The 16,670-nt window shown below is 41.2% G+C and overlaps 1 protein-coding gene across 1 annotated transcript in view; it reads right to left on the bottom strand.

Annotated features, from left to right (window-relative positions):
* The window catches only part of ANKFN1 (ankyrin repeat and fibronectin type III domain containing 1), a 133,514-nt gene that overhangs the window by 34,621 nt on the left and 82,223 nt on the right, over positions 1–16,670 (bottom strand). Inside the window, exons 11-12 of the mRNA XM_042453477.1 lie at positions 10,748–10,963; positions 4,208–4,374 (exon numbers count right to left, since the gene is read on the bottom strand). Of these exons, the coding sequence (XP_042309411.1) occupies positions 4,208–4,374; positions 10,748–10,963 (383 nt within the window). The remainder of the gene's footprint in view (positions 1–4,207; positions 4,375–10,747; positions 10,964–16,670) is intronic.

A 16,670-nucleotide genomic window follows, 5' to 3' on the forward strand; every position in this document is an offset into this window, starting at 1 on the left:
TTATTCTGATTTTTTTAAAATTACATTTGAACAACAAGAAAGTAAAAAGCTGCTCTATTACAAGTGCAACCATAACAGTAACTACTGTATTTTCTGACATATAAGACTACTTTTTAACCCAGGAAAATCTTCTCAAAAGTCAGGGGTCGTCTTATACACCAGGTGTCGTTTTATAGGGCAGGTGCTGAAACCTCCGAGCCAGACTGGAGAATCTGCAGTCACCACATATGGTGGCGGGAGCTCAAAAACGTCCATGGCTGCATCCCCGCCATATGAGGCAACCATATGAAAGCAGCAAGGGCAGCGCTGTACAAGTACAGTAGAAGAAAATTCACTCGTCCAGATTTGGGGAAAGAAGTGACTTAACACGGTCCTGATGACGAGGTGAGGGAGCACCTCACTGGGAAGGTGTAAGTGAAGGGCAGAGCAAGCTGCAGGCATCCGGGATGCCTGGGGTATGGAAAAAAGAGCCGTGTTTGCACTACTGCTCTGACAGTCTTGGAGACAGGGAGGGCTGGTCTGGCAGGGAGAACTGACCAATCCAAGCAGGCTTTGTATACAACACGTTTTCCTGCTAAGTACCTGCATGTCATAAGCATTTGAATTAAAATTACCATATTGAAATCAAATCTGATTTTTTTTTAATTTGGTGTGCATTGGAAGAGGGGTAGTCTTATATGGCGAATATATCTCAAATTCTATATTTTAACTGGAAAAGTTGGGGGTCGTCTTATATGCCCAGTTGTCTTATATGACGGAAAATACGGTAACTACTTAGGGGGCCTTGGAACTGTAATGGTATTGAACATTTTGAAAATATTTCAAATATTTTGAAAAGAATTTCTTCTTTTTTCAGTTTAGCTCAATTATGAAGAGGCACCAGGTCAAATGTCATTAATATGGCATTAATAAGCAGGCATGAAGTTATTGCCATTTTGTCATGGAGGTATAAAAAACATGGACTGTCACTGGAAGTGTACCTTCCTAGGAGAATTTTTGCACTTCTGCAACAGTTGTCCCATAATGATTTAAAAGTACTTTGAAAATCGGATACTCCATCCACCAAAGCTCACTGCACTAATTCTATACATAATTCTTATAGTCAGTTCATCATTTAGTTGTGCAAGCTCTCTTGAATCCCAATATGAGGGGGGAAAGACAGGATATAAATAAATAAAACAATAAATTTCAATAATGGATCACTTGTCTGCTGCTGATCCTCTTTATACTTAGCTAAGGTGCTTCTCAGGTAACACACAGTCTGCCCTTTGAGCTTTATGCAATCCCTTACCAGCCCAGTAGAACATGCCAGAGTTTCTGCTTCACAAGTATGGCCTTTAAGGACTCAGGTCACTTCCACCCCATGGTGAGAAGGACATTGTGAGGGAATTAACAGTATTTTCTGTAAGTCCATTTATGACTATAACAAACCCTCCAACATTTCACAGTTGAAAACTGGAATATGTGTTGCCAGGCAACATGACAGTGTGTTCAAGAGGGCAAAAGTTGTTAATAAGGATGAATACATAAATTAGGAGAGGCTGCAGCAGTTTGCTTTTGCCTGAGTCTACTGGGAGGGGTAAGATTCCACCCTCTCCTCTCCTCTCTATTTTTACACTTTGAACTCAGCTTGTAGGAAACTGAGAACAAAGGGTGAAAGTGGATGGAGGAGAGAGAAACTGAGACATTTTAAAATCAGATGAAAATGTGAAATGGCAGAGGAATAATTGGAACTGTCCCTGTCAAAGCAATAATTAAATCTGGGCCTCGCTGGGAACCTTGGTTCTGCTATCTTGAGTTTTCTGAAGGAAGGGAAGGGCATGATTATAATTAATAAACCTATCAGTAGCTTTATAAATGGCCAATTGTACAAGCATTTCAAGCTTTTCAGCAATTTCAGAGAGAGGGAGGCTCATTCCTCCCTCCCCACAGTTGGCACTGTTGGTTCTGGTATGACCAAAAGTGAAATAATCTAAAATACAGCCCCCCTTTTATTTATTTATTTATTTATTTATTTATTTATTTATTTTGCAGGGTTGCAGGGAGGATTGTGGCTATAGTGGAGGCAAGGTGGCCCTAACAGTGATTTTTTGGTAGCAGTTTTAGGCCATTTTTTAAATGGAGGGATCTAGGTGCAAAACAGGCCCCCAGGGGCTGTATGTACACCATGGGCTCGACCTTCCCAAATCCTGCTATAGAAAGAAAGCAGGACCTGAAACTGGGACGTTGAGATGGTTGTATCCTATGGATCCCTTGTTTGACTCTATATCAGCTGCTGTCTTTCAGTTTTAGTTTCCCAGGAGTAAAATGGGAATAACACCAGTCTATCATCCTTGTAGACTGCACAGCACAATTTTGATTGTAAAGTAGTTTGCAAACTGATTAAAAAAAAACAGTTCAAACCTAAGCATTTCTAATTAAAGTAAATTCTACCGAAGCAAGTGGAAATCACTTCCAAGGGGCCATTCCCCACTTACATTTAAATCACTTTGTGAGTTGCATTGACACCAGGTATCTGAATCTATTCAGGCTGATGCGTAATTCCCACTATGGAAGCATGTTATTTCATTATTCCATGAATTCGTGTCTTTTTTGACACAATTATTGTTCCCACTTGATTTGTGCTGCTGTCAATCAAATTGTGTCATCGGTGGTGAGGAGGAGGTCTCCGCAGCACTCATGGGTGCCTTTGAGGAGCAAAGATGCTCCTCTCCTCCTCCTTGGTGAGCAGTAGGAGCAGGTCTAGCAGTGACAGGGTCCTCCTCATCCTCCTTTGCCTTCACTGCTACTGCTGCCGCCCAACTACTCTCAACAAGAGAGAGAGCGAGGCATATCCAGAGAAGGGGGAGCCTTGTCCTCCTTGGTGGTGAGGACATCAGTCATCCTGGTTACGGGAGCCAAATTAAAAGGTTTGGGGCTCCATTCCCTCCACGCGCCTCTAGGTGTGTTCCCCCACTCTCACAACCATTGTTTAAATGGAAAGACTGGGGAAATGACTCCAGGTCAGGGTGACCAGAGGTCGTCCTCCTTTCCCAGGGCACATCCTTCATTTCTACCTTCTGTCTAGGAGGAATTAGAATGGGTCCTCCATTTGGGGCAGGACTAAGAAGCGTGAATTGACATTTATATATGAGTGCTTTTAGTGCCAGAACCCTTGCACTCATATTTAAGGCTGGCATCACATGAAATCACTGGGAGCCCAATGGCAAGGGATTTGGGCCACTGAGGAGCCACCGAGGGAGGGAGGGAGGGAGGGAGGGAGGGAGGGAGAGTAGAGATGAAAAGAGAGGAGGGGGTTCTTTTCATAGCCAAACATTCAACTCACATGGAGGACCTGTCAGCAAAAATGGGTGATGTCACATCTCCACACACCCACACACCCCCAAAAGCTAAAAATACATTATTATTATTATTATTATTATTATTATTATTATTATTATTATTATTATTATTATTAAGCTTTATTTATATAGCGCTGTAAATTTACACAGCACTGTACATAAAATCATTTAATTAGACGGTTCCCTGCCTTCATGCTTACAATCTAAGAAGACACGACACAAAAGGAGAAGGGAATGGTTAAGGGGAAGAGGATACGGTCCAGCATTCTTCTCTCCCTCTGAGGCCTGGACCAAGGCAGATGGAGGGCTCTGTATCTTAAGGATAGGCTTGATGGCATTGGCCCACCCTCTCTCCCCCTCAGAGGTCAAGATGGAGTCAGATACACATATAAATTCATGCTTCCAAGTCATGCTCAAAATGGAGGATGTTTTGGAATGCCTCCTGGTTGGAATGTAGGGTGGGTCCTGGGAAAGGAGAGGGGAAAAATGGCAGATTTCCCAAAAAACAGGGGCGAGATGGGTTACACCCCCTGCCAGCCACCTGCCATTAGTCTCTCCCTCCAGTGCAATGTGATTTAGGTCTGTTCCCACTTTCTGAACACGCTTGCTAATCGATTCTTTTAAAAAGAACCACTTTTTGCTCCATCTTCAAAAAAAGCAATTTTTCTGCATTTGCCTTGCTTTGCAGCAGTTCAAATCAAGTGCAGTCGGTTCTGAAACCGTTTCAAGTGTGAATGAGGTACATATAATCCGATCAGCAAATTGCTTTAAATCATAGTGGGAACGCGCTCAAAGTAAGCATGTGTAGGGTTGCAGTCCTGACATGCTAACTACAAAAGAGAGAGAGAAAGATATTCTCCACTTACTTGGAGACATTGCTGTTGTCTCTGATTTTAACATGACATAAGATGTTGGGCAGTTTTTGTAGCACAAGCACTTTTATCTGATCCACTGAGCTGCAGAGTTTCAGGTAGCCGAAATAGAGGCCAGGAGCCAGGCGCTGTTGGCTCCTTCGGTGATAGTAAAGTATATCCTGTTGATAAAGAAAAAGAGACAATCACCAGGCTAGAAAGTTATCCTGAATTTGCTTCTTTACAAAATAAAAATGGAAGATCTAAGAGGTTTTCTTTTTTAAAAAGAAGAAAATGCTCTTTTTTTGCCCCCTGCAAAAAATGTTTAGGAACAGTTTCTCTTGAAATCCAATGTGAGGGGTGTTATGTTTATGGCAGCAGTGAGAATTATGTGGCCCTCCAAATGTTGCTGTAATGCAGGTCCTATCATTCTACATAGTTGTCCAACAGGGTGGAGTGGCTAGGAACTGCTGTGCAATATCATCTGGAGCGCTAATTCAGTCTCTGTTTTAAGGTAAAAATTTGAGGGGACCAGTACCAAATAAGATTTGCATCAATATTTGTGCCTACTGGTTCCAGCCTCAGTGTGGTTAAGGATCAGATTTACATAGATTTCAATGTGTCTGCCCCCAAATACACACAGTACCACTATATATGACTGATTCTCTGAAAAAAAGGAAGTTGTGAATTGTGTATAGGGCACTGTGTATATAGGCTGTTTGTTCAGACAGTGCCTAGAGAACAGCCAGCCCAAGACATTTTGCAGGTGAGGTAAATAACATGCCAGCCCCCTGTATAGAAGCTGTTAACTGTTATTTCCACACAGGACAGGCTGTGTGCACAAGGCTGCATCTGCACAAAAGAATTAATGCAGTTTGATATGCAGGCTCAATGCTATGAAATTCTGGGATTTGTAGTTTTGTCAGATAGTCTTCTTCAGACAGCTCTGGTGCCACAACAAATTACAAATCCCAGGAATCCATAGGATAGAGCCATGCCAGTTAAAGCAATGTCAAACTGCATTAATTCTGCAGTGTAGCAGCAGCCCAAAAGGCACTGTACCTCTACATGTTCTTCCCTGTCCCTGCTTCCCCATCTACTGCTGTTTGAGGTTATTGCCTCACACTGCCTAATGTCAGGGATTGGTACTGGCCTTGCAAGTGTGAAGGTCAGAGCAGAGCCTGCAGATGTGGGGCTGATCCCACTTCCATATGTTCATCTTTTGACTAATAGGAACAGACAGAGCAGAATACAGTAGTCCCTTTGTTTTCATGGGGGATTCATTCCGGACCCCCCCCCCTGGCAAAAATGGAAAATCGTCAATATTCAAACCCCATTAGATTGAATGGCACCCCCCCCATTTTATCCCCCTCAGTTTGCCGCCTGCAAATGGGCGAGGGATGCGGATTCAAAGTCCACGAAAATGGAGAGGCGACTGTATTTCTCTTGTGATGGTAGAAGGGAAGCCTTGGTTCTGACAGTAGAAGGAATCTGCCAAAGCATTCACAGTCAGATTGCTGACAGCATTTCATACCTGAATTTAGACTGGCAAAAGTTCCTGCTCCTATAAAGCTAAGTGGCTAGTGCTAAATGAGTAGTGGCATGATTCTAATTAATATTTGGAAAATTCTGCACTAATCAGCCTCCCTCCCACACAAATTGATTTGCCATTGTGTTGGATAGTACTGATAGTCCCCCAGTCATGAGCAATTCACTTAGTTGCCAGGACTGGCTGCTTTTATGGCATGGTTTCTGTTGTTCCCCCTAGTGTCAAATAGTACTCTCTGTAGGAATGTGTGTGTGTGTGTGGGGGGGGGAGATATCTATCAACCTATATCTAAATTGCTATTAATCAGTGAAATTATAAGATGAATTTGGAAGCACCTGCTGAGACAAAATATCTGCAGACAATGTGTGTGGGGGGTGTTAACAGAACTTAGATAACTACGTGGAACTTTTCTGGGTTTCACATGTATTCCATTCAAAGGTTTTGACATCTATATTGCTATAGCTCTTATAAAAGTTGTGCAACTTTTGTAAGAGCTATACTGTTAGAGTTGCTGCAAATGTCAGCTTAAAACAACCTCAAAAAAATAAATAAAAAAAATTGGCAGATTCTTCTCAGTAGAAACAGCCAAAGCATTTCAGCCAAGAACTAGGAACTGTTCTGTATGATAATCCTTGAGGTCTATGCATGAAAGCATCTAACTAGGTAGATGTTGGATTCAGTCCATCTCTTCAACAGAAACAGTTACTGAGGCTTCCTATCCAAGGTTGGATTTCATGTGGCCAATGATACTGGCTCCCACCAGATGTCTCCTGATGGCTCAGCTCTTGACACTAGCAAAATTTCTCAGAGGGAGGGAAGAATTCCATCCTAAACTGTGAGCAAGTTTTAATATCAAAAAACAAACAAACAAACAAATATAGAGGTCTTTGCTCATACTGAATCTGTGACTTAAGTAATAAAAAAATTTCAGCTATGGCTTGCATAATTAGTACTAATCCACACATCTATTCTCACAGCATATGAGCACTGCAGACATGAACTGATTGGTACAGGACAGAGAAACTGGTAAGCAGATTATCTGAAATTAGTTTTGTATCAGAACATTGTTTGTACCCACAGGGCAAAGACAGGCAATCATATTGCTGGCCTTAGACATTTTGCAATTAGAATATGCATTGTCTCCCGAGAGCTTCTGCCCTAAAAAACTGGTGGTGAGTGGGGCTAGGTGACTGCCAATTTTGTTTTAGGGCAGCCTATCATATTTTCCACAATTAAATTTGTTAAGTCCAATTTCCACACTGACCTGGGCATGTTTTTTTTTAAAAAAAAAATCCACAGGAAAGTTCATGTGTGTGTTTGTTTAGCACACTTCTTCAAATGCATGTACTTTTTTATGCAATTTCCCCAATGTATACATTCTTACTAACATTATTTATTTACCTAAAAAAAGTTGCAACCCCCCACCACCATCACCATAGAATAGAATCCTTTGGTGAAAACATTTGTCTGATACCACCTTTTTGTATCCACTTCATGTGTGCAATTATTGTGTGCATTTCATAGCTGATTGTCTTTACCCAGTCTTTTGAGAATGTCTGGGTTTTGGAGCACAGCTACATTCCTGCTAATGTTTTGGTTTAGGATGAGAGAGTTAAGTCCGTTAGCATCAAAATGCAAACCCAACAAGTATTTTCTCTGGGCCTCACTTCTAAATATCATGCACAGTTTGCATTCTTTCCTACTTTGAAAACAAACACTGTTTCTAGGTATTGCTTGCATCCCCAACTCCATCCAAAAGAGCTGAAATCAGGCATGAATAGCTTCATAGTGATAAGAATCAATGAGATCATTCCCTAAATTTGCTGGCAGGTGAAATACAGCCTGTGATTCAGCCCTCAGAAGTACTGCTGTTACTTCTGTTGGCCCATACAGATTATCAGAGGCTTCTGTGCAAGTGCAACACTTTAATGCCTGTATGGTGCCAACTAGGGCCTCCCTCAGTGCTTGGCTGCAAGGAGCCATCAGGCAAATGAGTGCATGAGCTTCTCTTCAAATGCCAGCCACTTGGTGGTGGTGCCTAGAGATATCAGCCAAGTAAGTGCATGAGCCTTTCTTCTGATACTACTTGGTAGTGATGCCAGGAGATGGCACTGGCAGCCAAGTAAATGCATAGGCCTTTGATGCCACCCAGTGGTAGTGGCCTAGAAATGTCAATGCTGAGTACATCATCCATCAATCAAGAGCTCAAATGTCCTGCAATAAGATCTGTTACTTAAGGGACATCTGTCTGTTCTACGTGGGAGGTAGAAGAAAGGCTTTTCCAACCCCTTGCTGCAAATAGTGAAGCTGAATTTCTCACCCACCCACTGACCCACCCCCTTCCCAACTGTATTCTCAAGAGTCCAGTATGTTACCTCACAGAAAAAGCTGAGGCTGAGGCACTCAGTACCCTGAAGAAACTTTCCAAAGGAAAGAGTACTGAGTACTGCTCTGTTCTGTGACTGAAAGGCAATTGCAATGCCATAGGTCCAGTTCTAGTGATGTCAAGGAAAATCCTGCCCAACCAGTATTAAAACCAGAATAAAATCAGTCATCTGCAACAGTGCTTTTTAAGCTGTTGAACGTGGGAGATCTGCAGGGTTTCCCCCCCAACGTGCCCAGGGATTGGAACCATATATGTGCCCACTGGGTACAATTGTTTATTTCGTTTCTGGAAGCTCACCACCAATTGGCAACCAATGGCTCAGGGACTGGCAGAAGTCCAAAGACCCCTCACTTTGGGTAGCAGTTATCCAAAAGAAGTCACTTTTCATTTGCCGACATAAAGACATTTATGATCAGAAAAATTCTGATAGGCATCCTGTATATTGACATACATTTAATTAATGTCTATAGAGGAAAATAATGCAAGATTTAACAGGACAATTTCCCTCCCTCCCTCTTTCCATATTACCCTGAGTTATACTGAGTTGTGTATGAAGGTGAAGATTACTCTGAATTATGCATGAAGCACCTGACTCCAAGTCTTCTCCACTGGAACCATGATATTATCTGCCATTACTACACTTGGCTCCTAAAAGTGCAAGTAGGTCTTCATTGTCACAACAGTTTCATCAACAAAATGCCCATTTGATTCAACAAGCATTTCAAGAAAGGGTGGACACTGGATAGAAATGCACAAATTATTAGGGGAACACCCTCCTCCCAGTAGATTGCTGGTAGCAACTCCGTTAGACTTGGGTTTCCTCATATAAAATGTGCTCAGACCTCCATGTCCTGCTTTTATATATATCTATAAATACATTTTAATGATGCAAGTATTGCACAGTTCAGTTTTCAATAATCTAATGCACATAACTTTTAAATGAGGCAAAAATAAAAACCAACCAAATGGGGGGAAGGAGTTATTATTAACTGTTTGCAGCACTTACTTCTTATTAGTTCAATTGGCTTCTCTGGAGCCACTTTGGAGTTAAATGGCTTGGTGAGATTAATGTTTGCAATAGTTAATTTAGAATCACTGGATTGGAGGGAGACATAAACAGGACTCAGTTTAAGCAGGGAGTTATTCAGGTTTCTGGTACCAGGGCTTGTCTGCATGTGCTCTCCCAGTTTGGCATTTCAGGTTAAGCCAGCTATGTGGAAAGCAGGACCTGCTGAAGAAGAAAGGGACATAATATCATGATATGTCAGGATGACTGAGTCCCTTGGTTGGTTTTTATTGTTAAAGTGCCATAGCCATCTCTGCTGTTTCTGGATGAGCTGCTTGTCTCTGGGCTTCTGTTGGCTTGTCTAGAACTGTCCTCTTACTGGTGGCTGAGTTAGCTATCTTGGGCGACTTCCCGGGAGAGCTAGATATGCTTTTTTCTAACTCTTTGTCCTGGAATTATTGACTTGCCTTGTTTTCCTAATGTTCCGGGCTTTTGCAAAGCTTTCTGAGTGTCTGGATAAAATTAGCTTGATTTAGGTTCCACTAAAATCAATAAGGCAAGTTAATTTAAGAGCTTAACTGAAGAACCATTATTTTAATGGGAACCAAGTTCAACTAACTTGACCTATACCATATTAGAGAGGGACATCTTTATTTTATTTTTTTTGTTTAGATCTAATTTGTTCTTTCTGGACTGATATGTGGATTAAAACACAGTTATCCTCAAATATCCATAAGGGCCCTCTGAATGTAGCTCCGAAGCTGAATACAAAAATATATTAGGGAAAGTTGCACACAAAAATGCACATATCAGGAAAGGCAGATCCAAAAATGCTGATATTAGGTCTCTCTCTCTCTCTCTCTTAAAAAGACTGCATACTAATACAAAAATTGGATTTAATTGACTTATTTTATGTGCAGTTAACTGAACTGAATTAATGAATACAATGAGAAAGTGACACAGAGAAGAAACAGGCTAATTCCTCTATCAGGCAATCCAATCCATATTCCATACAATGTTTCTCCCTTGTGAAGGTGGTGCCCATAGTTTTTATTGTCCCTGAACTTTCCACTCCATCCTATGCATCTGAGGAAGCAGACTCAAATCTATGAAAGCTCTTGCTACCAACCTCTCTCTTTCAGTTAGTCTCAAAGGTGCTACAAGATCCCTTTGCATACAGTTTGTTTCTTGAAAAGGTTCTTGGAAAAGTTAGTGGTTTGAATTAGATGTTCCCAGGGGCCATACTGGCTGGAAGATTCTGGTAGATGGTAATTTCCAAAAGCAACTAGTCCAAGGTATGGGGGAGTGTATATGTGTTTGAGAGAGGGAGTGTGTATATGTGTTTGAGAGAGAAAGAGAGAGAGAGAGATATTCATTGAAGAGAGAGAAGTGTTCACTCAATCATAAATAAGAGATTTCTACAGATCCCATAAGCCAGCAAAAGCTCCAAAACCTGGAAATTTATCATATTCTTTGTTGGTTGGTATAGATTTGTAGACAGGGTGGATTTGACCTTGGAAAAGGCCCCAATATTTCAAGGGCTTATCTATCAAAGGAAACATTTGGCTACCAGCATTTCAAATGTTTTACATACACAAAGAGCAGCAGACCCACCTGGATTGTAATGAGCAGGATGTCTAATGCTGTCGGCTCCTCTGGTGTTGAAAGGGATTTTCTCTGGCTTTGTAGCTTGGAGATCTGCATCCATTTGCCATTAAAAAAAGAATAGAGAGTCTCCACCTCTCTTATTGTAACAATAATAATGTTGCCATGCCGATCCTTGATTGGTTCATAATAGACACGGCCCAAGTTGTGTGTTCCCAAGAGATTCTGTGGTGGGAGGATGAAGATAGGCGCAAATTAAAACAACAGAATTTATGATTTTTAGCTCTTTTTCACAATAACTGGTAGACACATCTTCAATCATTGTGACATGAGGGAAGAGGGAACAGAACTACTGATATCATAAGTTACCACCATAATTAACCAAATCAATGGAATGTAGAAATTACAGTAGCTGACCCTTCACATCTCCATAAAATAACTTTCAGTCTTTTCAGACTTTGCATGAAGGTAACCTAAACATTCTAAAGGCCCCAGATCCCATCTGATCTTGGCAGCTAAGCAGTGTCAGCCTTGGTAGTACAATGAGCCCACGTCATAAGCAGGCATGCTATATGCGGCTTTCGGCTTATGCTGAAAGCCGCATGCCAGAAAAGGCAATGGTGCGCACACTGTGTCATGTGCATGAGCCCCATTGTTTGCAATGGGGCTCAAGCATTCACAGAATTTCCCTTATATGTGTGTGTGTGTGTGGGGGGGGGGGTCCGGAATGAATCCCTGCATAAGGGAAGGGCGCACTGTACTTGGATGTGAAACCACCAATGAATACCAGGTGCTGTGGGCTATATTTTAGGCAAATGAACCGGCAAAACCACCTCTGAGTATTCCTTGTCTAATAAAACCCTATGAAATTGATGGGGTCACCAGAAATCAATAGGCAACTTGAAGGCACACACACATTTGCTGAGTGGCTGGCTATAGTTTTCTTGATAAATATGTAAATGTGTTGTAATGAAAGACTACTTGGGTGGAAGTATAATCTGTTCCACTACTATGTAACCAGAGTTAAAAACGTACAGCCACAATACACTGATAAAGGAAGACATGTTTCATGTCCCTTGTGGGGCACAACACTGCAGTAAACATGTGCATGGTGCTTCCTTCTTCCCTGAATCTGGTCCCTGTTCCTTAGGTCCAATACAGTCTACTCTGTATTGGACAGCATTCCAGGGACTCAGACAAAAATCTGTTTTACTACTCTTTGTTCAGCTTTTTTTTTAATTCAACTTTTAACTGGTGATTCAGCAAGAGATCTTCTGCACACAAAACATGTTCTGCCATGGACCTACATGACCTCTTCTATGGCACCAGGCAGTAGAGATGGAATAGGAATTTGTTAATTGCTGGCTGGTGACCAATTTGGAGTTCCTAATTCTCAAGAAACATGCACAAGAAAAGAAATGGCACAAGTTTCTGAAACTTGCAAGATTTTTTTTTTGTTCCTGGCATGACATAAAGTGCAGATTTTGTAAACTGCTGCTTTGCTGTGAAAACCCATGCCAGCAGTCTTTTCACTACACACAGAAAATTATGCAGTTTTTTTTTTCAGGGGGAGAGAGACACCTGCTTACTTCATTTTCAGTGATGTACTTAAGAAAAGTGCAAACAATGTGGTGAAGGGTTCAACAGTGTGACTTTAGCCTTTGCTGGTTTGACTGATGTGCAAACCAAATGTTACGTAGTAAGAAAAGAAACTGAGGTTGATGCAGCCTTTGCTGGGTCGAATGTGGTACAACTCAAATGTTATATGGCAGGGGAAAAAACTAAGGCTGACTGAAGCATAAACCTCCATCATGGGGAGAGGGGAATTCCTGAGTGTTGCAAAGCAAACGATGAAAAATGGTTCCATTATTCTTGACATCCATCGGGAATACTGAGTTTATTAGCCCTATCAACCAAGGGCTGAGATCTCATATTGTCTAGTGCTGTGTAAGAATTCTCTAGATGGAACTCTGTTACCTCTCTGCTCACCACCCCCAGGACTCATGGCTTTGCTGTGATAGCCTCCTGGATGACCATTTCGTGACCAGTGAAGACTGTTGGCAACTTCCCCTGAGATTTGCTAGGTTTCAGTAGAAGATGTCCTTGTTCCATATCTGGCTATGGGGCACGCACAGATGTAGATGCTTCTCTTATCCCCCATGTTCTTCACAGTCATAGAATGACCATTCAGGAGGGCTATCACAGCAAAACTGTGAGTCCTGAGGGGGCTTTGGTCACAAGAGAGGGTGGAGAATATGAACCTCCACAATGAGGAAAAAAGACATACACTGGTATAAGGTTGATTTACACTTGCGTATGTTATTTACAGGATGCCAGCCAGAAGGCAGTAGATATCTTCCCATTCTGCTCTATTGGTGTTGGTCAAATGACAGACAGAGAAAAAGTGGGGTTGAAAAAAGCAAATGAAAACTTGTCTGACATAAGCCCTAATATCATATCATACTGAAATCAGTGGCCACACTCTCACTGACTTTTAATGGAAATGAATCACATCCATAAGCTCAGATCTTTACTAACAGATTCTAATGTTTTGTTTTGTTTTTAGCACATAAGTCAAAGAAAAGATAATTAGTCCAACATGGAGATAATCAAAAATGCTCTCCGTTTATGTCTTAGTGCATTTAAGAAGAAAAACTCTGATTAGATGGTCCAGGAGCATCTGGAGGAATGGTTTGCCTCCTCCAACCCAGTGCTTTCTATATTTTGGACTACACATCACATCATCTCTAAGTCCTGGTTGTGCTGACCACGCAAGCAGCAGTTGTAGTCTAAAACATCTGGAGGCTGCATCTGCACTGAAGAATTAATGCACTTTGATACTCATTTAACTGTTGTGGCTCATTGCTGTGGGATTCTGGGATTTGTAGTTTTGTGAGATATTTAACCTTCCCTGTCAAAAAGTTCTGGTGCCACAACAAACTACAAATCCCAGAATTCCATAGGATGGAGCCATGACCTTTAAAACATTGTCAAACTGCATTAATTCTGCAGTTTGGCAGCAGCAGTTTTCCTAACAAAACCCTGTGAAATTCACAAGGTCACCATAGGTCAGCAAGTGACTTGAAGGCACATATACACCCACACAAATACTTATCAAGAGAAAAAATAATCTAACAAAATTAATGTGACGAAGATGAGGGAAGAACATTAGTAAGAACTTCCTGACAGTAAGAGATGTTCAACAGTGAAACACTCCCTCAGAGAGTGGTAGACTCTCCTTCTGTGGAGTTCTTTAAACAGAGGCTGGATGGCCATCTGTCAGGGGTGCTTTGATTGTGAGTTCCTACATGGCAGTGGGATGGACTGGATGGCCCTTGTGGTCTCTTCCAACTCTATGATTCTATATTTCTATGAAAACATTAGAACAACAAATCATATTAACATAAAGGCAAACAATATTGGAGATTTACATCAGCACAATTATTGGCCATATCACAATTAATTAATTAATTAATTAATTAATTCTCTCAATCAATCATTGTTGGGTGCATTGAATTAAAATTGAATGCACTCAACATTCACTCAATTGATTAAAAAGAGCAGAATGTTCCAGATTTTGTTCCTTTTCTTTCTTATTTTATTTTAGAGATCCATGCACATTTTGTTTAACCTAGAATATTTTCTGTCAGCTCCTGGTACAATTGGGGAGTTTTTATACCAGCTCCCCCGCATAAAATTTGAAAAAAAATAGGAACAAAATCTGGGATTTATCAATCAGTCTGGATGCACCTGTTGTTGTTGATAACATAACTTTGTTGTTGTTGTTTGCCTTCAAGTCATTTCCAACTTCTGGTGACCCTAAGGCAAACCTATCATGGGGTTTACTTGGCAGAATTTGTTGAGAGGAGTTTTGCCATTGTCTTTCTCTGAGAGTAAGATAGTGTAACTTGCTCAAGATCACCCAGTGTTTTCCATAAATAGCAGAATCGTAAAACACGAGGTGGTTTTGACTAGTTTTACAAACACATGGTAGACCAAAAACCTGTTTTATAAAACCATGGGTAAGAGTCTACACCAGGAATACATCACACGAATCTCTGTATGGAGTTACACCTTAATTGTGTTGGATTGCATTGTTGTACAACTGTATCTCTCACCCACCCAAATATGTGACTGAACGCCCAAGTTAATGGGCATGCTAATCCACCTGGGCATCATATGCATATGTACATAATAGAATAATAGAATCACAGGGTTGGAAGGGTAAAGCATCCAGCTAAATCATCCCCAGCAGGCGGCTATCCAGCCTCTTCTTGAAGATGTTCAGAGAAGGAAACCCCACCAGCTCTCTTGAAATTGGTTCCTTTGCCAAACGGCTTTTACTGTCAAGAAGTTCCTTTTAATGTTCATTTAAAACCTAACCTCCTGTAACTTTAAATCATTAGACCCAGTCCTACCCTCTGGGACAGCAGAGAACAGGCCTGCACCCCCTTGATGGCTCTTGCGATATTTAAACAGTGCAATCTTGTCACCCCTCAGTCTTCTCTTCACCAAGCCAAACAATCCCAGCTCCTTCAACCCTTCTTCATGTGTTTTGTTCTCCATGCCTCTTGTAATCTGAATTTCTTTCTCTGAAGGTTCTCCAACTTGCATGTATCTTTTGTAAAATGAGATACCAAGAAGAGGAAGCAATACCCCAGAGGCGGCCTGACCATCACAGAATATGGTGAGACCATTATTTCCCTTGACTTAGAAACTGTGCTTTTATTAACAGAGGCTAAAATAGCATTCACCTTCTTTGCTGCAGCATCACACTGCTGGCTCATGTTCAATTTATGATCAATAATAATCCCAAGGTCATTTCCACATATAGTACTGCTGAGCCATGTGTCCTCCATCCTATACTTATGCATGTGGCTTTTGTCACTTATATGAAGTATTTTGCATTTGTTCCCATTTAATTTCATTTCATCAATTTCTATCCAGTTTTCTAGTTTATCTAGGTCCTCTTGCATTCTGTTCCTATCTCCCAATGTGTTCCCACCCATCCCAGATTTGTGCCATCTACAAAGTTGATGTGCTGATCTCATTTGTGTCATTTGCTGACCTATATGCATATGTGCATCTTCCTCAAAATGACGCCACATACTGTAAGATGCTTTGGGTCCTATCTAGGGAGAAAAGCAAGTTATAAGTTAATAAGTAACAAACACAATTATACTCTGTTTCTGCAACCTTTTTTTAAAAAATCACTTCCACAGGGAAACTTATTCATGTGTAAGACACTAATAGAATTTTAGCCACCACAGCATTTCATTGCAATGGGACTTGTGCAGGAGAACATCTTGTCAAATCATCCCCAGTCAGTGTCCTGAAGGATCCTGTTTGGGTACCACTCAAAACTAGAGAGACTCCTGGTCTGATTCGACACAGCTTTTCTTATCCTTCCTAAGGCAGCTCCATATATGGGCCAATGTATTAACTTCACAGCAGTTCCTGAAGAGATGCCCAGATGTCTCAAAGAAAAATCCCTAGCATTTTAAATACACAGTACTCCTTACTTTGGAAGTTTTCAAAAGATCTACAGTAACCTTGTCAGGCATGGGAGTTGTTGGTTTTTTTTGGGGGGGGGGGGCTGAATTGACAATGTGGCACTTTGTACATGTATGAAGGCTGAGGGACTGCACATTAACCTTAATGACATTCTCATCTGATAGATAAAGCCACCCTGAGTTGACTTGATCTGCACTTAGCATTATTTGCTTCTGAACAGCATTATTAAAATTGTTTATAACTTGAGAACTCCAGAACAGCCAGCACAGTGACTGCCATTTAGAAGTGGCTTTAAGTAGCTATTTTAGCTTTAGGCATCCCCATCCAATGCACACAGTAGGTGTTCTGTATCCTTATGGGCCCTCTTCTCCTGCTGGTAAAGATTTGCTCAGACTCAGACAGGCTTATTTGGTTTTGT

The sequence above is a fragment of the Sceloporus undulatus genome, chromosome 2 (assembly GCF_019175285.1).
Source record: "Sceloporus undulatus isolate JIND9_A2432 ecotype Alabama chromosome 2, SceUnd_v1.1, whole genome shotgun sequence".
In the NCBI taxonomy this organism is placed as follows: domain Eukaryota; kingdom Metazoa; phylum Chordata; class Lepidosauria; order Squamata; family Phrynosomatidae; genus Sceloporus; species Sceloporus undulatus.